Below are 23858 nucleotides of genomic sequence, written 5' to 3' on the forward strand. Positions count from 1 at the left end.
GGCATGACGGACGACGGCATGAAGAGAGACGGATGACGATGTTGGACTAACAACGACGGCATCGCGACGCTGGTGTGACAAGAAATGCATGACTACTGTGTGGATACGATGGCGTGACGAAGATGGCATGGCGAGAGGTCATTAACATATCTGGACTGACGACGATTGAACAACCATGACGGTATCACGACCACATACCCACTGGCCGAAGCTATCAGACAACTTGGGCCGCTTGGTCAGCGTAAAAGGTGCAACCACGACCGTATGGTGCGGACGATAGCACGAATTCGGAACGAATACGATGCAGTGACAGCGATGGCCTCAGGACTACGAGCACATACCTAGTGTCAGAACTGTTAGACTACTTGACCCTCTGGGTCGGCGTAGAAGGCATGACGACGAAACAATGACGACAGTTAGATCACAAAGCGGGAATGACGGCGATGTAACGACCACGATGCCATCACGGCCATTAGCACCGTGTCATCTCGCATTAACGAAAACACAGGCACACTAACGAGCGTGCCTACGAAGCATCCTTGACATTTGCTGTGACGCCTTATGTATGCTATGAGACGCAGCTTTCTTTCAAGAACCCTCTACTTTATTGTCTTTCTTAAGCTGTTGCGTCAATTCTGCGGCATATAATGTCTACAATTTGCACACGACACTGTATTCCACCGCACTCATGTCAAAAAAAACCCTGGTCATTCATGTTGCTCGCTATACGATTACTGAGCAGTGCGCTTCACCTGCACCCTGAATGTACTACCGCGCGGTGCCTTATTATCTCCACGTTTCTTTTTATTGTATGATTATTTTATTGTTGATTTCAAGTGGCTTACATTGTAATATTGAGTAAACGAACGATTCATTTCTTCACTGTGCCCCGCATGTGTGGTATCGCTATCGCCAGTGGTATTGCTGTGTTTATATTTTTCTTGTTGTTACTATTGCGCACAACTTTATCGTCTGTCTTCTCACACGTAACATTCTGGTGGAGGTTAACGATCCCCTCCCTCGCCACGGAACTGCGAAGTAGTCGACACGTCGACCTTGTCCCCATGCCTCCCGGTGACGAGCCCGCCTCTGCAGCGGCTTCGGCTTAGAAGAGTTTGGGCGTGAATTAGTTGGTACGAATAATGCATATTTAAAATAGCGCCAAAAACACGGACAAGGGAGGAACACAGGACGATTGCTGTTCGGCTTATCCGACTGCTCCAATCATCACGGTTGCCCCACATCGCGACCCTCGTGTGTTCTCTGGCCTGGAGGGACAGGAACTTGACGAATGGATCAAGCTGTATGAACTCACCAGTGCTAATAACAGATGGAACCCAAGGATTATGCTCGCAAATGTCATTTATTATCTCGGTGGCAGCAAACGCATGAAGACGAGATAACCAGTTGGGACAGTTTCAAAGGAGAGCTAGGGGAACTGTTCGGCGACCCCTCTGGGTGCAAGGTTGTCGCGAGAAAGGCTCTTGTATCGTGTTCAGTCGTCTACAGAGCCTTACGTTTCATACATCTTCAACGTCTTGGCTCTATGCCGCAAATCTGACGATAATTTGCTGAAGCCGATGAAGTGGCGCATGTGCTAAAAGGCATCGACGACGACGCTTTCAATTTGCTTGTTTTCAGCAATGTCTCGGCTATCGACGACATCATAAAAGAATGGCGTCGCCTTGAACAAGCTAAGAGCCGCCATATCACATACCATATCACTCGGCTACTCAACACTGCTGCTACATCGACATGTGAGGGTCGACCGCGTCAGACCACCACCTGTGACGACGTCACCCGTATTGTTCGCCGCGAACTCGAGGCCACCTGTTCGCTAGCATTCTCCGCGACGTCTCCCGATCCGCCAGCAACCACCATTGCAATGATTCAGGCAGTCGTCAGACAAGAATTTGAGAACATGGGTCTGAACTCAGTTTAAGGTACGTCTCAACCCAGTGTTGCCCAGTTCTCTAGGAGCCCCCCTTGTCCCCGACAGTCCTTTTCTGCCATATCTCGCAGCAACCCGTCCGAATGGCGTACATTTGATGACAGACTGATCTGCTTTCACTGCTGTCGCATCGGCTATGTCACTCGTCACTGCCGCAACCGATGGCCACCACATCCTCGGGCATACGGCCCCGCTTATTCCCGCACCTTTGGGCCTTCTGTTCCTCATACCGCCCGCGATGAATGAACTGCCCCTGATGCTTCCGCTCCGAACCTTTGCTACAGTCGCTCGCCTTCCCCTCGACGCCATCAGTCTCGTTCGCCCCAGCATCGTCGCTCCTCTTCGCCGCTATTCGCATCCCGGATCCAGCCTGAAAACTAGGCACTGCAGCTTCTGAAGGTGAAGCTGCGTTGTCGACTCTGCCCTCAAATCCTCTGCTCATGTTACCTACGAACCAAAACCCTCTTGACGTTGATGTTGACGGCTATTCTTTCCCGGCACTCATCGATACAGGAGCACATCTTTCTATTATGAACGCTGCCTTCCGACAACGACTGAACAAGCTCTTCACCCCAGCGTCGGCACGCGTCATCCGCGTTGCTGATGGCGGTACTGTGCCTATCATCGGCATGTGTACGGCACGTGTCAGCATCGCCGGCCGCCACACTCCTGTCCTCTTCACTGTACTTGCTCATTGCCGCCACGCCCTCATTCTCGGCCTCGATTTTCTCTCCGCGCATTCTGCTCTTATGGAGTGCTCTTCCAGTACCCTTCCCTTGAATTGCCGATTCTCGCAGAACGTTCTGACGCACCCCAATGCCGCGTACGCCCCACCGGCTTTCTTCGCATGCAGCCTATGTCAAGAGCCTATATTTAACTGTTATCTTCCCCATCAATTCCTGTTGTTGAGTACCTCTTAACTCTTCTGCCCGACATTCCACTGCAGTAAGACGTTAGCTTGCCTCACAGTATACTTACTATTACTGCGAACCGCACTCGCATGCCTGTCTTTAATTTTGGATTGGCAAAGCAGGCTCTACCGCCAGGTATTTATCTTGCCACCGTTGATTGTCTCGGCAACCATCACGTGGCAGCGTTATCCACCGATGGTTCTCGCGAGCTTAGCTGGCCCTTCAAGCCAGCCTCGGGCGGAGATCGCAACATAAAGAATATGGTTGCGACGGATCTGTCCTCTGCGCAGGCTGAAGACCTTTGCCAAGTATTATCGTCCTACCGAGATATTTTCGACTTCGACGACCGCCCTTTAGGCCAGACGCTCGTGGCCAAGCATCGGATTCTTACTGGCGATGCTACGCCTTCTCACCGAAGACCGTATGGAGTTTCTGTGCCGGACGCCAAGTATTTCAAAGTGAAGTAAACAGAATGCTCGATAAAAACATCATAGAGCCTTCTTCGAGTCCCTGGGCGTCACCTGTGGTGTTGGTGAAGAAGAATGACTGCACGTGACGCTTTTGTGTAGACTACCGTCATCTGAACAACATTACTAAGGACGTCTACCCGCTCCCACGTAGAGACGACGTCCTTCACTGTCTGCACGGTTCCAGCTATTTCTCTTCTATAGATCTTCGTTCGGGATACTGGCAGATTGCTGTTGACGATATGAACAGAGAAAAAACCGCGTTCATCACACCTCATGGCCTATACCAATTTAAAGTAATGCCGCTTGGATTATGCAACACCCCCGCCACCTTTGAGAGTATGATGGACTCCTTGCTCGAAGGTTTCAAATGGTCTACATGCCTCTGCTACCTTGACGACGTCATCACCTTCTCGCCAACGTTCGACACTCGTCTTGAGCGTCTAACAACTATACTTGATATAGTTCGAAAGGCGAAGCTGCATCTTAACTCGTCCAAATGTCGTTTTGGTCACCGCCAAATTACTCTTCTGGGCCATCTCATTGACGCTGCCGGAGTACAGCCTGATCCTGACAAAACTCGCGCTGTCCGAGTTTTGTCCGAGTCACAGCCGCAGGCGTTCGAAGTTTTGTAGGTTGATCGTACTTTCGTCGTTTTGTTCCAAATTTTGCGGCAATTGCTAGACCCCTCAATAATCCTTTGAAGAAAGGTGTACAATTCTCGTGGGATACTTCAGAAGCCACCGCCTTCTCTCGTCTCATCACTTTTCTAAACTCACCACATATTCTGGCCCACTTCGACCCTCATGCCCCAACAGAATTGCGTACAGATGCCAGCGGTCATGGTGTCGGTGCCGTCTTAGCCCAGCGTCAGCGTGGCCAGGATCGTGTTTGCTTATGCGAGCCGCCTCCTAGCACCATCGGAGCGCAATTATTCCATAACGGAACGAGAATGCCTCGCTGTTGTCTGGATGGTTGCGAAGTTCCATCCTTACCTTTACGGTCGCCCTCTTTTCGTAGTCATTGACCATCATGCTCTCTGCTGGCCCTCATCACTAAAAAATCCTACAAGCCGGCTTGGTCGATGGGCTTTGAGGCTAGATGAATTTTCACATTCCATTGTGTACAAGTCTGCCCGCCTGCACCAAGACCCTGACTGCTTGTCGCGTTACCCTGATGACGACTCTGACTCCTCCAACATTGCCTGTGCTTCTTGCGTGTTCTCTGTATCACAGCTGCTTCATTTTACCGACGAGCAACGTCGTGACGCCTACATCAGAGCACTCATCGACCGTTTTGAACACACTCCTGCCGACGCAACACTACGCCTCTCCATCCTCCGCGACGGTACTCTGTACCGTCGTAACCTTCATCCGGATGGCTCTGTGTTACTACTTGTAATACCTAAACACCTCCGTTCCACCGTTTTAAAAGAGCTTCACGTAGCACCAACGGCAGGACACATCGGCGTATCTCGAACCTATGACCATGTACGTCGCCGTTTCTTCTGGCCGGGCCTTGCCCATTCTGTACGACGTTACGTCGCCGCTTGTGAACTTTGCCGACGACGCAAGAAGCATTCCCAGCTCCCCGCCGGTTACATGCAGCCACTCGACATCCCTGCCGAGCCCTTCCATTGTGTCGGCTTGGGTCTTCTCGGCCCATTTCCTGAATCTGCATCAGGAAACAAGTGGGTTGCAGTTGCGGCGGACTATGCGGCCCGCTACGCCGTAACCCGCGCTCTTCCGACTAGTTACGCGACTGATGTTGCGGACTTCCTCCTACACGATACAATTTTGTTGCATGGTACTCCGCATCAATTGCTAACAGACCATGGTCGTACGTTTTTGGCCAATGTCATCGACGACATCGGACGTGCCTGCTCAATACAGCATGAATTTACCACCCCCAAACGAGCAGCTTCACTGAGCGTTTGAACCGCACCCTTACAGACATGCTATCCGAATACGTTTCAGACGACCACCATGACTGGGACCTGGCTCTACCTCACATTACGTTTGCGCACAACTCTTCCCGTCTCGAAACTGCTGGCTTTCTCCCGTTTTACCTCTTGTATGGCTGAGAACCGACGCTAACACTGGACACTGCTTCCGTCCGCCACAGCTTCAACCAGCGATTATGCCCGTGATGCAATCGCCCAGGCTGACCATGCTTGCCAACTTGCGCGCGCTCCTCTTCAAGTGTCTCAAGACGAACAGAAGCAACGCCACCACCTCCGTCACCGTGACGTCAATTTTTTGCACGGAACCCTCATGTTGCTTTCGTAATCTTCACGTAAAGTTGGCCTTTGTGAAAAACTGATTTCCTGTTACCCAGGCCCATATCGCGTGCTCCGCCAAGTGGCCGATGTCCCCTATGAAATCTTTGTAGCTACGCCCACTACGTCCGCCGCTGTGACAGCCAGTGACATTGTCCACGTCGCCCGACTCAAGCCCTACAACTCTCCACGCGTCTTAGATATTTAACAGTACGGTGACGGTGCTTTTGTCGCCGGGGGGGGGGATAGTATTACAATATCATTGAGCGATGCTCAAGAAACGAGCCGCCGCGAGAACGACGATGAAGTTTGTCGGTGCGCTTAGCGCGAGCAAGTTTCGGCCTGGCTGCCTGGCTCCACTGTGAATAGCATGTAAATAGCCTCTTCTGTCTGTGCCTTTCCACACGCAACAATATATAAACTATACAACAAGTGTCCATTGTTGTAGGGGTAGCTGGGCGCAGGCGGCGACCGCAACGGAGCTCCAGGGAGGACGGGAACGCGAGAGGACGTCGGGATCTTGACGTGCCCCCACCACTTTATAATACCGAGACCGATCAAGTTGTCCAGCACTGTTTATTCCAAGAAAAGGCAACGCCCCAGCTCACGCCCGAAGAAGTCGAAGAACAGGGCAGATGCTGACGGCTATGTACAAATGAAAACGACGAAGTATGTTAATAGTGCTTACAATATATATATATATATATATATATATATATATATATATATATATATATATATATATATATATATATATATATATATATATATATATATATATATATAATCTCCAGCAGCTCAGACTGACACATGCGAAGGAAGGTTGCATAACCTCACACATCCTGCAGTCGCAAGAAGTATTCTCTGCATTGTGTCCAAGACTTCACTAACTGTCACGTAAACCAGCGGGCTAGTCTTTGTTCAGGGAAGGACTGGAGACACTGAATTGATGACAACTCCAATGCTTGATTCTGTATTTTAAGTCTTAGTTGAGCTGTTAGAAGTACTAGGATTAGGACAGTGAAACAACAAGGAAGCTTGATAGCATTGTGAGGCCACAACACTATAAATTTAACTCATCCCGCCTAAATCGGCTTAGATGCTTCCCTCCTTCGGTCATCGCGATGCGTAGAGTCATGTAGAACAATGATTTGTTTTTGGTGATATCTCAGCGCACCAGCCCAAAGTACCAATTCCGTACATGAGATGTAAATTTAAGGCAACACTGCGCATAATTCCGGGTCTGCACAAAAGCTTAAGAATATTCCAGCAGGGAAAAACTTCCATGCTTTTTTATAGCATTGCTTTAATCATAAACGAAATACTGCTATAACGCAGCAGACAAGTTAAGACTAAGTGTCGTAAGTGCCTACGTTATTTGAAGAGAGTATCATCTTGAGGTTGCCAACTGAAAGTCAACTTCGACCGATGTTTCGACATAACATTCTTGCAAAGTGCTGCTCAGTGAAGCACGCGTGTGAAGTACGCAAAGATACATGGGTGGTCTTGGGTAAGTCCACCCATGCACCTTTGCGTAGTTCACATGCGTACTTCACTGAGCGGCACTTTGCAACAGTGCAGACAGTCAAGGACGTCGTCTATACGTAGGAGCGGGCAGACGTCCCTCTTAGTAATATTGTTCAGATGACGGCAGTCTAAACAGAAGCGCCACGTGCAGTCCTTCTTAACCAACACCACAGGTGATGCCCAGGAACTCGAAGAAGGCTCCATGATGTTTTTATCGAGCATTCTGTTTACTTCACTTTGAAATACTCGGCGTCGGGCACAGAAACTCGATACGGTCTTCGGTGAGAAGGCGTAGCATCGCCAGTAAGAATCCGATGCTGGACCGCGAGCGTCTGGCCTAAAGGGCGGTCGTCGAAGTCGAAAATATATCGGTAGGACGATAATACTTGGCAAAGGTCTTCAGCCTGCGCAGAGGACAGGTCTGTCATAATAATTTTCTTTATGTTGGGATCGGCGCCTGTGGCTGGCTCGAGGGGCCTGCTAAGCTCGCGAAAACCAACGGTCCATAACGCTGCCACGGGATGGTCGCCGAGACAATCAACGGTGGCAAGGCAAATACCTTGCGGTAGAGTCTGCTTTCCCAATCCAAAGTTAAAGACAGGCATGCGAGTGCGGTTCGCAGTAGCAATAAGTACACCGTGAGGTACAGTAACGTCATACTGTACTGGAATGTCGGGCCAAGGAGGGACGAGGTACTCGCCATCAGGAACTGGTGGGGAAGACAAGAGTTCAATATAGGCTATTGACTTTGGCTACAGGCGAAGAAAGCCGGCGGGGTGTAAGCGGCACTGGGGTGCGTCCGAAGGTTCTGCGAGAATCGGCATTTCAAGGCGAAGGGTACTGGAAGAGCAGTCAATAAGAGCAGAACGCGCGGAGAGAAAATCGAGGCTGAGAATGAGGTCGTCGGGGCAATGAGCAAATACAGAGAAAAGGACAGGAGTGCGGAGGCCGGCGATGCTGACACGTGCCGTACACATACCGAAGATACGCACAGCACCGCCATTTGAAGCGCGGACGATGCGTGCCGATGCTGGGGCGAGGAGCTTGTTCAGCCGTCGTCGGTAGGCAGCACTCATAATAGAATCGATGAGTGCCGCGATAGGATAGCCGTCCACATCAACGTCAAGAAGGTTTTGGTTCGTAGGTAACGTGAGCAGAGGATTTGAGTTCAGGGTCGACGACGCAGCTTCACCTCTAGAAGCTGAAGTGCCAATTTTCCGGCTGGATCCGGGAGGCGATAGGCGGCGAAGAGAAGCGACGGCGCTGGGGCGAACGAAACTGATGGCTTCGAGGGGAGGGTGAGAGGCAGTAGCGAAGATTTGGAGCTGGAGCATCAGTGGCAGTTCGTTCATCGCGGGTGGTATGGGGAACAGAAGGTCCAAAGCTGCGGGAATAAGCGCCGCCGTATGTCCGATAATGTGGTTGCGGTTGCGGCATCGTTGTGGTTGCAACATCGGTTGCGGCAGTGACGAGCGACGTGGCCGATGCGACAGCAGTGGAGGCAGATCGGTCTGTCGTCAGAGGTACGCCATTCAGACGGGTTGCGGCGAGATGTGGCATAAAAGGACTGTCGGGGACGAGGAGGGCCGCTAGAGAACTGGGTAACACTGGGTTGAGACGTGGAATAGACGGTGTTCACACCCATGTTCTGAAATTCTTGTCTGACGATGGTCTGAATCTTCGCAATGGTGGTTGCTGGCGGATCGGGAGGCGTCGTGGAGAAAGCCGGCGAACAGGTGGCCCCGAGTTCGCGGCGAACAATACGGTTGACGTCGTTACAGGTGTTGATCTGACGCGACCGACCGCCACATGTTGATGTAGCAGGATTGTTGTGTAGCCGCGTGATATGGCGTGTGTTACGGCGACTCTTAGCTTATTCAAGGTGACGGCGCCCTTTTATGATGGCATCGATAGTCTAGACGTTGCCGAAAACAAGCAAATAGAAAGCGTCTTCGGCGATGCCTTTTCGCTGAAGAGCCACTTCATCTGCTTCGGACATATCGTCAGCTTTGCGGCATAAAGCCAAGGCGTCGAAGATGTATAAAACCTACGGCTCTGTAGATGACTGAACACGAGACGCAAGAGCCTTTCTCGCGGCAACCTTGCACTCAAAGGGGTCGCCGAACAGTTCCCGTAGCTTTTCTTTGACACTGTCCCAACTGTCTCGTCTTATCTTGCCTTATGTCGTCTTATCTCGTCTACATGCGTTTGGTGCCACACCCGTGGGGTCAGCATCATCATCAGCCTGGTTACGCCCAGTGCAGGGCAAAGGCCTCTCCCATACTTCTCCAACAACCCCGGTCATGTACTAATTGTGGCCATGTCGTCCCTGCCAACTTCTTAATCTCATCCGCCCACGTAACTTTCTGTCGCCCCCTGCTACGCTTCCCTTCCCTTGTAATCCAGTCCGTAACTATTAATGACCATCGGTTATCTTCCCTCCTCATTACATGTCCTGCCCATGCCCATTTCTTGTTCTTGATTTCAACTAAAGATGTCATTAACTCGCGTTTTTACCTTCACCCAATCTGCTCTTTTCTTATCCCGTAACGTTACACCTATCATTCTTCTTTCCATAGCTGGTTGCGTTGTCCTCAATTTGAGTAGAACCCTTTTCGTAAGCCTTCAGGTTTCTGCCCCGAGGGTGAGTACTGGTAAGACACAGCTATTATAAACTTTTCTCTTGAGGGATAATGGCAACCTGCTGTTCATGATCTGAGAATGCCTGCCCAACGCACCCCAGCCCATTCTTATTCTTCTGATTATTTCCGTCTCATTATCCGGATCCGCCGTCACTACCTGCCCTAAGTAGATGTATTCCCTTACTACTTCCAGTGCTTCGCTACCAACTTTAAATTGCTGTTCTCTTTCGAGACTGTTAAACATTAATTTAGTTTTCTGCAGATTAATTTTTAGACCCACTCTTCTGCTTTGCCTCTCCAGGTCAGTGAGCATGCATTGCAATTGGTGCCCTGAGTTACTAAGCAAGGCAATATCATCAGCGAATCGCAAGTTACTAAGGTATTCTCCATTAACTTTTATCCCCAATTCTTCCCAATCCAGGTCTCTGAATACCTCCTGTAAGCAGGCTTTGAATAGCATTGGAGAGATCGTATCTCCTTGCCTGACGCCATTCTTTATTGGAATTTTGTTGCTTTCCTTATGGAGGACTACGGTGGCTGTGCAGCTGCTATAGATATCTTTAAGTACATTTACATACGGCTCGTCTGCACCCTGATTCCGTAATGCCTCCATGACTGCTGAGGTTGCGACAGAATCTAACGCTTTCTCGTAATCAATGAAAGCTATATATAAGGGTTGGTTATATTCCGCACATTTCTCTATCACCTGATTGATAGTGTGAATATGGTCTATTGTAGAGCAGCCTTGAGGGAATCCTGCCTGGTCCTTTGGTTGACAGAAGTCTAAGGTGTTCCTGATTCTATTTGCAATTACCTTAGTAAATAGTTTGTAGGCAACTGACAGTAAGCTGATCGGTCTATAATTTTTGAAGTCTTTGGCGTCCCCTTTCTTATGGATTAGGATTATGTTAGCGTTCTTCCAAGATTCTGGTACGCTCGATGTCATGAGGCATTGTGTATACAGGGTGGTCAGCTTCTCTAGAACAATCTGCCCACGATCCTTCAACAAATCTGCTGTTACCTGATCCTCCCCGGCTGCCTTCCCCCTTTGCATATCTCCCAAGGCTTTCCTTACTTCTTCCGGCGTTACCTGTGGGAAATCGAATTCCTTTAGACTAGTTTCTCTTGTATTATCGTCGTGGGTGCCACTGGTACTGCATAAATCTGTATAGAACTCCTCAGCCTCTTGAACTATCTCATCCATATTAGTTATCATATTGCCGGCTTTGTCTCTTAACGCATACATCTGATTCTTGACAATTCCTGGTTTCTTCTTCACTGCTTTTAGGCTTCCTCCATTCCTGAGAGCATGTTCAATTCTATCCATATTATACTTCCTTGTGTCAGCTGTCTTACACTTGTTGATTAACTTCGAAAGTTCTGCCAGTTCTATGCTAGCTGTAGGTTTAGAGGCTTTCATACATTGTCGTTTCTTGATCAGATATTTCGTCACCTGCAATAGTTTGCTGGTATTCTGCCTAACGTAGTTACCACCGATTTCCATTGCACACTCCTTAATGATGCCCGCAAGATTGGCGGTCATTGCTTCAACGCTAAGGTCCTCTTCCTGAGTTAAAGCCGAATACCTGTTCTGTAGCTTGGTCTGGAATTCCTCTATTTTCTCTCTTACCGCTAACTCACTGGTCGGCTTATTATGTACCCGTTTCTTCCGTTCCCTCCTCAGGTCTAGGCTAATTCGAGTTCTTACCATCCTGTGGTCATTGCAGCGCACCTTTCCGAGCACGTCCACATCTTGTATGACGCCAGGGTCAGCGCAGAGTATGAAGTACATTTCATTTCTAGTCTCGACGTTCGGGCTCCTCCACGTCCACTTTCGGCTATCGCGCTTGCGGAAGAACGTATTCATTATCCGCATAATATTTTGGTATTATGTATTATCTTGTATTATAATATTTTGCATATCATGACCTCGGGTGCTGCCGAGATAAAAGATTCATTGGCGAACCTAATCGTTGGGTCCCACCTGTAATAAGCACTGGCGAGTTCATACAGCTCGATCCATTCGTCAACGTCATGTCCCTCCAGGCCAGAGAACACATCAGGGTCGCGATGTGGGGCAACCGTGATGACTGGAGCAGTCGGATAAGCCGAACAGCGCTCGTCTTGTGTCCTCCTTTGTCCGTGTTTTTTGACACTGTTTTAAATATGAATGATCCGTACAAACTAGCTCGTGCCCAAACCCTTCTAAGCCGTAGCCGTTGCAGAGGCGGGCTCGTCCCCGGGAGGCATGGTCCCCGGGAGGCAGTAATCAGCGATGTGTAATAATAATAATAATATTTGGGGTTTTACGTGCCAAAACCACTTTCTGATTATGAGGCACGCCGTAGTGGAGGACTCCGGAAATTTTGACCACCTGGGGTTCTTTAACGTGCACCTAAATCTAAGCACACGGGTGTTTTCACATTTCGCCCCCATCGAAATGCGGCCGCCGTGGCCGGGATTCGATCCCGCGACCTCGTGCTCAGCAGCCCAACACCATAGCCACTGAGCGATGTGTCGACTACTTCGCAGTTCCGTGGCGAGGGCGGTGATCACTAACCTCCACCAGAATGTTATGTGTGAGAAGACACACGATAAAGTTGTGCGCAGTAGTAACAACAAGAAAAATATAAATATAGCGATACCACTGGCGGTAGCGATACCACACACGTGGCGTAGAGTGCAGACTTCCAATGCGCAGTGCACAGTGGACCGTCGCATAACGCAAGGAGCCCGATTCGGGCATAAAGTTCCAATGTCGTTTTGATGGCGAGCGGGCTCAACGCCGCATATCGCAGAGGGCGCGGAACCTACGGAGCTCATGGATTTCAGTTCTGAAACTTTGTCGGTATAAGGTTCTCATAAACTTTTCATGCGAAAGGTACGCTGACATTTCCAAAGTCGTGCTTTAGATTTTCAATTTCGGAACCTTGTAGGTTTAATTTTGTTATGAACATTTGACGCCAAAAGGGCATTGAGTTTTCCAAAGTAGTACATCTGACCATACAACGATACAATGAGACAACCGAAATCAAGATACCATCAGACAAGGTGACAAAGCACGCAGTGAGGTCCGATGAGATGAAGCGTTGAGGTGGTTCATTTCTGTCGTCATGTCACAGAAAACATTATCAGCATTTGTTTCCACCTGCATCAAAACATCCATGTCAAGACACTAAAGCCAGCAAATGTATCTACGTTATCATTTGTTTTTCTACTTTTACTTTTATCACGAGGACAAATTGAGCTTCAATTTTTTTTGCTCTCGCTACCCGCTGGCTGCCGGAGCCTACCAGAGCGAATGCATTTTTCTCGTGTTGCCGCGACCACCGCGCGCGCGCATTTCGATGCGTGTTCGTTTTTCTCTGGCCGAGTGTGTTTTCGCTGGCAGAGTTTTGGACGCTTTCTGGCTAGCAGACGAGAAAAATAAACAATGCATGTTCGCTCGCCGCCATCACTGCGCGGACTCGCACGGGCCGGCAGGTCCTACAAACCTTGGGGTTCCCAGCTATAACAACGCGAACCCAAGAAACCTGCTCGATACTTCGTCACGTCCAGGAGAGGTATCTCGTAGCCCCGATACCACGCAACAAGGACCCTAAGCTACACTTTGGCCGGAGGAGAGCAAGGGCCCAGTACATGGAGAAAGCATTCAGGCCCAATTCCATGGCCCGTTTTACGGACGCCGCCATGTATGGGACGAACAACAAGGTCGCACTGGTAGAGGTTGCGACTACCGAGGCCACGTTACCTCCGATGCATCGGCCCTCCTCGTCGCCATCATGGAAGCCGAACAGCTGGCCATCGCACTAGCCATCGGCGAAGGCCTCCACGCAAATAAACCACCCACGATCCTCACGGATTCCCCGTGGGCCTGCCGTAACTTCCTACAGGGATGAATCGGAAGACCTTCTGCAGAAGTCCTAGGCCAAATACTCAAGGAGTATCATAAGGACATCAACACCCAAACCATCATCTAAATACTGGGCCACACTGGCATCACGGCCAACCTGCAGGCCGACAGAGCAGCTCGAGAATTCGTGCATGAGCGAGCACTCATCACGCCGGCTGCAGAACATCCGGACCCTGTCGACCACGAGTATTCAGCCATAGTGAACTACCACAGAGGGAGTCGCTTGCGATATCAACCACACCATCGAAATCTAAAGACAGAGGATGCCGTTGCCTGGCATAGGGTCCAGAGAGGCAGTTGCACACGAACCTACACTTATTACATCGCATACACCCCACAGCTTACAGGAACGAATGCCCGTGGTGCGGGGACTCACCAACACTATACCACATTACGTGGGGGTGCACACTACACAACATAGAACACCTCGACAGGAACACCAGGACAGCAATAGGAGGCACTGCTCTCTAGCTCGGCCGTCGACAACCAGCTCAAGCTGATATAGAGAGCTGAGAAGATGGCAAGAGCCAGTGGAGCCCTGGTCTAAGGTTCCGGACCATTAGCGATTCTTCTGATTATTCCTTTGATAAAATCTATCTATCTATCTATCTATCTATCTATCTATCTATCTATCTATCTATCTATCTATCTATCTATCTATCTATCTATCCATCTATCTATCTATCTATCTATCTATCTATCTATCTATCTATCTATCTATCTATCTATCTATCTATCTATCTATCTATCTATCTATCTAGCTATCTATCTATCTATCTATCTATCTGTCCGTCCGTCCGTCCGTTGCCTGTCTGTCTGTCTGTCTGTCCGTCTGTCTGTCTGTGTGCGTCTATGCGGTGACTCAGGATTGCAACGCGTTCGCTTGAGCGCAGCCTCTCCGGAAAATTTTGTCTCTCTAGTGCACGATTCTCTGTGGACCAAGTGTCTCACGTTTTCTTCGACATTCCTTCAGTAGCCACATAGGTGCCCAAAGTAGGCATTCGATTGTGGCCAACATGTTTTCTTTTGCGTTTTTTGACGTCCGTGCCCTTGCCTCGAAAAAAAATATATTGTGGCGGCTCAGCAAATTGTCGCATAGTGAAATTTCGATTTTGTTACTTCTTCTTCGTTTGCGGAAATAATGGGCTACAGGGCGCTTCAGTTTCCGGATAATTCCGGATAATTGTCCATATAATTGCAACAGCAATTATATGGACACTCCACGCGCATTCCTGCAATCGCCTTCACCGTCATGTTCCGAATGAAGTCCAAGTGTGATATCATCATGACCGCGCGCCGAATGCTGTATGTGGGAGTGAAAGCGTAAGAGGGGGGGGGGGGGGGAGGTGGCACGCGTGAGCCGACGATGGTGGCTCTGTCTTGTGGGCTCAAAAGACCAAAGGGGGGAGGAAGCGCACCGCCTCGTGTCACGCACGATACATCAGGGGGAGTGGATACAGCGGGGAGCTGTAATCAGTGAATCTTGTTGCGCAACATGTTTATTTTCCTTCTTTGACGCATTACATGCAGTGACTTTTTTTAGATAGGTAGATTTATTGGAGTCTTATACGTATAAATAGATATCTGGTTGCGAGGTTATGTGCATACCCGTGCAGCGAAATTTGTTTCCAGTGCCACTTTTTTTGTCCTTTATCAAACTGTGCCTACGCATTTGTATATTCCATTGTGCCTTCGCATTTCTAATGCACGCGGGCGAGTCAAATGAACGTGAGTTTATCCACCCCGTGCAATAATAGTTCGGCTCAGCATGCGCGAGGCATGCGCGTAGCATACAGGCATCTCTAATTTATCAAAGGGACACGAAGTTATGAGGATAAAGGTTATTTAATGCTCTCATAAATTGGGTTGAACACGGTTACATGACGTAATGGAAACTGCCAATGTTGAGCAGCGTGGTGTCGTGAGGTTTCTCACGCCTGAAGGTGCTTCTCAAAAGGTGTTTCCCAAATGTCCTTCCCGTATGACTGCCGTTCACGTTGAACATTGCATTTAATTAGCCACTGTGAAGCGTTGGAGCAAACAGTTCAGAGAAGGACGTGACAGTTGCAAGGACGATTCAAGACCGGGTCAAAGCCACCGTGCAATCACACCCAACACTATTGCAAAGGCTGATGAGCTGATTAGACAAGAAAGGGGGATAATCACCGATGAATTCGCAAGGCGTGGGAACATCAGTCGCGGTTCGGGTCGCACCATAATTCGTGAACATCTTGGTTATCCGCTCTTGTGTGCGCAATGGATGCCCAAGATTTTGAACCACCGCCAGAAGAACCAGCAGGTTCAGCGCTACCTTCCCTTATTTTATCCGGTTTCACAATGAAGTTGACGACTTTCTGTCTAGAGTAGTGACCGGGGACGAATCATGGTGCCGCTACTAGGAGCCTGAAAGACGACGGCAGAACTCACAGTGGGAACATTCGGCTTCGCCACTCCCAATCAAAAGACAAGCCGTGATTTCCGCCGGTAAGGTGTTGACTTTTCTTTCTCGATAGTCAGGAGCCATTAGTGATGGAATTTGCTAAGCCTGGGGAGACTATCGATCGCTTCTAATACAGTAAAACGCCGGATCGACTGCGTGTCGCAATCAAGAACAAACGACGTGGAAATTTGAGCAATGTGGTCATGTTGCTCCACGACAATGCCCGTCACCATGTCGCTGATGTGGCTAATACAAGAACGGCGAAGTTCAAGTGGGAAAAGCTGCAACATCCACCATACAGCCCAGACCTGTGGCGCTGCGACTCACCATTTTGAGCTTCTGAAAGAACAGCTCAAGGTAACCAGATTCGTGTTGGAAGATGACGTGATACAGTCAGTTACTGTCTTTAGAAGCAGCAACCCAAGCAGTTTTATGAGACGGGAATCACGCGTGTCGTTAGTCGGCGGGACAAATGTCTAAATAATCATGGAGACTACTTTTAAATAAAGTACCCCGTTTGTCATATATTCGCACTGGCTCACTTTCATTGGAATCGCCCTTGTATATTTTGCATAACTGCTGCTTTTTATAGGTGCTCTCTGTTATGACTATGATTTCAGTGCAATTACAATGCACGACAGATGAAAGCTGCTCCTGCGCGATAAATTGTAACAATGGGAGGCCTTATTGAGATTTTGCCTGGTCGTTGTATATGTATAAAGATGTAAACAAGGTTCTTCAATGACAAAGTTTCATTAAAGTAATTGTCCTCAACGTGCTCATCTTATGGCCTTTACATTTTTCATATCAGCCACATGCACTGCTTTGCTGGTTTCAAACTGATATAATTCTAAACTTCGTGTGATATTTTCTTTACTTATTGAACAGAAAACATGGAAGCATTAATATCAGTTATTTCAGGCATGATGTTTGACACATGCGAGTATGTTCTTTTATGAAAAAATACATATTTTACTGGTCTTGACAGTGCGCAGGGTTCAAGAATTCGTTTTTAGCACCTTTGCAGTGGAAATGCAGTTGTTATTAGTGTATTTGACCCCTCGACAAATTCTATAAGGAGGAGGTGAGCTGCAACGTGAGCCCCCCCCCCCTTCCCCGGACGAAATTTCTGGCTACTCCTCTGTTCACTACCAAACTACAATCATCGTATGAGTAGCATACGTACAACGCTATTTATCAACTCAGAAATCGCTGTGAACTAGTAAACGAGGTCAATGTGCCGGTATCTGTTTGTTTCAGGGGCTGATTACTCCCGATGAAACGAGAAAAAGTAGCACCAGTGTACCACTGGTTGACGGGGACGAGACCATGGGCCTCTATCATGAGAAATTCAGCCCACAAGAAGGAGCGGTGAAAGCCATTCCGGAAGTATCTGATCACGCCTCAAAAAACCAGATAGGCAAACTGGCTGATGGAGCAGAACAGCACTCCTTCCAGTCGGCTAACAGCAAGTGCTACCAGTTCTCCGGATACGACTCAACGATCGGCCTCCAAATGTCGTTGGGAGATTCAGTGGGAACCGACGCATTCAAACCGATCACTGTGAGTATAGGATGTTAACCCCATAGGAAACCAAAATATTCGCAGAGGCAGCCACAGCTTTCGAGCCTATATTGCTTATTTATTTTCCCCCGAATAAAATGTCTTACTGCGCTCTGCAAAGTTGGCAGTACGTATTGTTGTGAGCGAGCAAATTTTACAAAAAATGCGAGCAATTACCAGGACTTCATTGCTTACGAATCGTTTGCTTTCCTCATTTACGGCGTAGCAAAATACGAGACCTCATTGAGCGCTATTGTTAGGGTTGTCATGTAGGCGTTGTCTAAAGTACAACCTTTCAGATGCCTATTTTCCTTTTGAAGGGCCAAAGTGCGCGGAATATTCTTGCTCGTGTGATCGGAATTTCTCTACAGTGCTTGTTTCCATTCGAGGCATTGAGAGAAAGCTCCTACCCCGTATGATGATAACGCAGCTGCAACGAGCAGAGTCGTTTAACTCCGTAGTTGTCGGACGAATTGCTGCCTTGCTGGTTTTTTACTGGTGTCCTTATCGCAATATATCTTATAGTTGCTTGGTAATTATCTACGCAACAGGGCACCCAAAATAAGTGTGCAGTTTGACAGTACATAATTTATGCGGTCTCTAACAGCAAGAAGAGAACAATTTGTTTCAACGAAGAACACCATCTGGTCTTTGGTAAAGCGCTGCACCAAAAGAACAGTGCTGGCTTTTTGGTGAGTTGATCAGCCGTCAAGTGCTGTCGGTGAAGCAAAGAGCCGCGACAACTCCGAAGTGAAGTAAGCTGCATGAATTGAAAATAAAGTTCAGAGAACAATAGCCTTGCAAAAGAAGTCTTTTTAGCAGAAAAATAATGAGCAGAAGGGGATAAACTCTATTGGTAAGAGACGTTTCCGATACGCGACTAAGAGGCGTCTTATTCCGAGCAGAGCGCCAAGACACCGTGGGTAAGACAACTCTCGGACACCGCCTTGAATTTTCTGCGTTTTATATTCTTGAGGTCAAAGATTTCAAGAGAAATATCTGTGGACCAGTAACTACGCTGTCGGCGTGCTAGGATTGGACGTACTGCATTCGAAAAGAGGCGAACGAGTCTGTCAACTGAGTTTGCATCACATTGTAGATATAGTTGTGAACCCCGACATCACAGGCACCTATAGAATCCGGGACTTCGCAAGAACGTTACGAATTCTAGATGAACCGCTACGGTTCAGGCCTCGTCGCTGTTCCGCAAGGTCTCACTTAAGGGTTCGCTGGTTTCGCTTTGGCCATTGAGTTTACCTGTAATCAACCTATCACTTCCTGCCAAACTGATGGACGAGGCTTTTGACCGAGCACTTCACGAATATAAAATAGCTCATTTTTGCTTTGATTCCTACCATTACACTCATTTATTTATGGGTTAAAATCTACACAGCTAATTATACCTTTGTCTCTGTATCTGCTTGTAACTGTTAGCATATGTTCATCGTTCTGGGGCAATTGTTTCGTGTTTAATTACGCTTTGTCATTCGCGCATTTCCCTTTTCTAATCGTATATTGGTTCCGTTTTCAATCGCGAGAAAAGATTTTGTTCACCATTCTATTTTGTATGGCTTAAATCATGTTCCTACTTTTGAATGGTCGCCAAAAGGGCCTGCAATGAAATGTTGTAAAATTAATGAAAACCTAACAATAAAACCCAACAAACGTTAATAACGTAACAGCATGGCGAAGCCCTAAATGCATTATCTTCTGCTGGAACAAAACATTACTACTTGCGTAATAAGGAAAGCTTATAATGATACCTTGACATGTTTTATTACATCGGTATTTTTTCTTTATTTTTAGTAAGATCTTTATCATGTGTGTGTTTACTTATTGTTTTTGCGCACCCTTGCTAATGTTACTTATTCCTTTCTAGAGACGCGCTTCGTTGTCTTGGATTTTTTTTTACAAGATGCTTTGTAGGGGAACTTTAATTCATAGCCCTCTCCATTGTTTTGATGAAAACAGGATGTTGTTATGTTGCTTTGAAGTGTCAATAAATTTGCAACCACTTGGGTTTGCAGGTTATGTCAGAAAGCGAAAACTTCATGGGAACTCTGGAGAAAACATTCATTATTGATGATGACATTGGAAACAACACAGTCGTTACTGTAAGCTGCGCCTCCGGTCGAAACTGTCCACTCTCGGTGCAGCTTGTTGACCCCACCGGACTAAGGTGTCAAAACTGTCGTGAAGATAACACCGACCTCCAAAAAATACTCACCATACCCAGCCCTGCAAAGGTAAGGCTGCATCCTGAGAATACAGGACTGGCCTAATAGCGACATTGGTTTGGTTCGATTTTATTCATTTCTTACCAGCTGGCCCTCATGGCCTGCCGATCACGGCGGTAGCGCGGGCGCAGGCCCCTCTGACAATTCCTCAAGTGTGAAAAGGAAAATAACCTGAGTAAAACTTACATTGTCCCGGCCCATGTTCAGATACATTTGTTTTAATGCCTGTCTGAAATGGGGCTGCAAACTTGTTTTGCGCTCTCTCGCAGAGGCGTTTTAAGGCAATTTGCCTCCCCAACCAAAGTCAAACTAATGCGCCCCTCTCGACTCTGGCAACAAATTTATGGGTAGTATGTTGAAAAATTCGAACATGACTTTCTGACAAATTATTGCTAAATGTAACGAAAAAAAAACACCCATGTTTTCGGGTATCATTTTAATAATTCGTCTACAATTAGCCGCAAAACACGACTGACTTAAAAGAAGACATGAATGTTTTAAAAGTGCTAAATCGTGGAAAATAGTGCGAGGGGTCGGCCAAGGTAAGAATATCCAAAAACGAAAGGCAAGCAAAATTGGGTATAGCAAAAGCCGAATTTGATCGGTGGCAGGCAACAATTTTGCATGTAACAAGAAATTCATGTATGAAATCTAAATATATAATTTTGATTAGATAAGAATGTTGTAGTTACTACTATTCGCGAAAAACAGAACATCACGTAGGTACTGTGCAATGTATAGGAGATATACAATGTGAAATCTATTCGTTGAATCAAAAACACGTACTCTACCACGTTTCTGCTATTGTGCTCACTAAAAGTGCCCGAAAACCCATCATCGTGAGCAAAGTGTAGCGCCCTACATTTGTCAGCAATTTCTTAGAAGTGCCACACAGCATAATTGCAAACGCTGCATGCGTGTCAGAACTCTCGTCTTTGGTGAAACGACTCCGCGAAGTTTTTGTTGTCACATTATACCCGACGATATCACTTGACCAAATTCACGAGGATTCAGCCCTGTGAATTCAGTGCGCATGTGTGCAAGAAGTTGTTGTAAAGGCTGAATATGTTTTAGATAAAGGCTCATAATAGAACATAAATAAAGTGCACAAGAATACGTCTTTTCAAACCTCGAAATGAAGAAATATTTCGCGGGAGAAAGCTAAACATCTGGCAGTCAGTCGTTACTAGTACTACTAGCGACGATCGAAAGTGGGCCCTTTGATTAGCGTTCAGGTAATATTGTGGATAGACACGCCGGATATGTAGGTTCAGTACCTGATCAATAATTCTGTAAAGCTTTTTTTTTGTCGGCGCCAGTTTACCAGACTTGGCGAAAACCTTTTTCGCCGCTTACAGCTGACATGACAAGATTACAGGAAGCAGTGCGGCCTCGCTGCTGCCGGGCAGTCACGTCCGTGGGAACATCGGGTCACGTGGTTGAGGTGTGTTTATTGTGCTGTTCTGACATGTCACACAGGTAAAAACATCGCAACAAACGTACTGATGCGGATGAGCCGGTTGTCCAACAGATGTGACTGCTGGGCAGTAGCAAGGACGCGCTGCTAGCATTGATTTCCCATTGTCAGTTCTTAGTACGAAAAGTCTTTTTCGACATCACACAAATAGCAGCAGCAGCAGCAGCAAAAAAAAAGGAAGAGCCGCGACGTGGATTTGAACCATGCACCACAACGTGAAAATGCGACTTTTTCGCGATGCCGCCGCCGCTGAGTCTTTCGTAGGTGCTCCTCCTCTTGTAATATTAACCACCGCCTGAAACTGTTCGAGCTTTTACGCCTTGCTGTTGTTGGTTTCGGCGTGTGGAAGGCCAATTCTTGCGCATGCTGCATAGTTTCTGATTTTGCGTCTTATCTATATAACATTTGCTGCACAGAGCCATTTTCGTTGCAATTTCGAGCCCTGAGCCCCGCTGGTTCTGATCGCCGTCACACTGAACTACAGCACGTAGATTCCCCCTTTTTATTGATCAGCATATGATGACTGTAAGGCATCCGAGTATGATGGGCAGCTCTGTATGCATCTTAGCCCCAGTTCACTCAAGCTAGTGTGAAGCGTTCCTGAATACCGTTGCGGCAGAGCTTTGTGCCTTGTGAATGTTCCGCGTCCTTAAAAAAGACGAATTGGACTGTACGTACTGTTGCGATTCTGGCTCCGAGCGGCCATTAAGGTGCCGTGGCTGGTGATGTCCCAGGTGTCAGGTGATTGAGAGGGCCGGGGTGGCGTCAAATAGGTGAGAAAAAGTGTCCACTTAACGTAGCAGTTCTGCGGAAACCCACAAGGTGGAGAGAAGTAATTATTAATGGGAAAATCAGACATCCATCCGTTCGTAGCAATTGCTACAAAGGAAACCCATACGGTTTCCTCCAAAGAAAAGCCTCAGAGTTGAAGAAAAACTCATCCTGGTGCGGTACTCGAACCCGGGACCACCGCCTTTCGGGGGCAGCCGCTCTACCATCTGAGCTAACCAGGCGGCTAGCAGCTGGCAGGGCGAAGTCGTATTTGTCGACAACAATTGCAGCAATTGTATCAAATGTAGCAATTCTAGCGATTGCTACGAACGGGTGGATGTCTGATTTTCCCTTTATAGTAGGGTTTATTTACAAATTAACGGGATGCGGGTTTCCATGTACGAGCACGAGTACCAGCACTAGTACGAGCATGAGCACCCCCACCCCCCGCCCCCAAACACTAAAATTTCGCTTTTCAGCGCTTTTTTTCTCCTTTCCATCATTTCGTAAATTCACTGTTCTTCTCAGCCACCCACAACCGTCGAACCGTTCGCGAAATCCGCCCATTACGTTGCACCCTTCTGTCGGACTCCGCCTCCAACGTTGCGCATTCGTCCGCTCTGTACGAGGCAACGTCGTGATAAACTGGGAACTTGATGTCGACGTCGTTTCCACGGAAGTCCTTGGCGTTGGCCCCTTTTATCAATTAGTGGGCCATTTGTGACGGCCCGTTTGTCAGGGTCAGGTTCAGGTAGAGTGGTCTTCGCTGTACTCATTGCTTCCACGGAGGGCAGTGGGTTTTGACCGCCTCCAAGTGAGCTCCTTTGTCTGCGCGTTGCAGTCTATGTCGGGTTGAGTCTAGTCCAAGCGGGCGTTCGTCTGATTTAGTCGCCAGCTCCCTGGTTCTGAAAAAACAACGATGCCAGTGTGGAGAGCCTTTCATAGCTGCGCGCTCGCCGGCGGAGCCTCATTTGTCTGGGATGGATGCCGGGCACAGCAGTGCTAAACGCCAATCGTAACAAAGGGTACGTCCATCATGTGTTCAGCCAATTCAGTCTCAAAAATGTGAACAGCTATACGGAGCTTATCGAAGCCAGTTCATTGGACACTGTATTGATATTCCTGGAAGTCACTTTGCCTCTCAGCACACGAAAACGCTTTGCGATTGGCAAAAACATTGCTTTGATATAATGAGTCGGACACACCAGCGACATCGGAACGTTGACGCATTATCGCAATTCCAAGTTGTGAGCAATGCGGCAATACTGGCCTCTCAAGACAGCGGCAAGTTGTTGGAACTTTAGGAGAGTACACGGGAGAGGAAGCTGCAGAATGGCGTCTGTGTTTGGCAGATCAGTTCTGCGGAGGCCCGCAAAGTGGAGGGATGTTCATGAAAAGAAAAAAAGAAACGACATCTATCCCTATTTTATCACGAAGCTACAAAGAAAACCCACACCGTTTTCTCAGAAACAAAGCTTTGCGGTTGAAGAAAACTTCGCATTACCCGACCAGGATAAAATTTCCTACAACTCGGAAGCTTTCTTTCTGAGAAACCTGTGTGGATTTATCTTGTAGCTTCGTGCTACAAAAAAGGTGGACATCAATTTTATTTTCAGGTGTATGTTTGTGAAAGAGAAGATCAAACATTGGCTGCAACGAACACAGCGGGAGGGGAAGATAG

General features: G+C 47.8%; 1 protein-coding gene across 1 annotated transcript in view; it reads left to right on the top strand.

Annotated features, from left to right (window-relative positions):
* Positions 1 to 23858, top strand: part of LOC142558420 (calcium-activated chloride channel regulator 1-like) — a 116253-nt gene that overhangs the window by 49751 nt on the left and 42644 nt on the right. Inside the window, exons 6-7 of the mRNA XM_075670555.1 lie at positions 17390 to 17692; positions 19720 to 19938. Of these exons, the coding sequence (XP_075526670.1) occupies positions 17390 to 17692; positions 19720 to 19938 (522 nt within the window). The remainder of the gene's footprint in view (positions 1 to 17389; positions 17693 to 19719; positions 19939 to 23858) is intronic.

Source organism: Dermacentor variabilis, chromosome 9, assembly GCF_050947875.1.
Source record: "Dermacentor variabilis isolate Ectoservices chromosome 9, ASM5094787v1, whole genome shotgun sequence".
Taxonomy (NCBI): Eukaryota; Metazoa; Arthropoda; class Arachnida; order Ixodida; family Ixodidae; genus Dermacentor; species Dermacentor variabilis.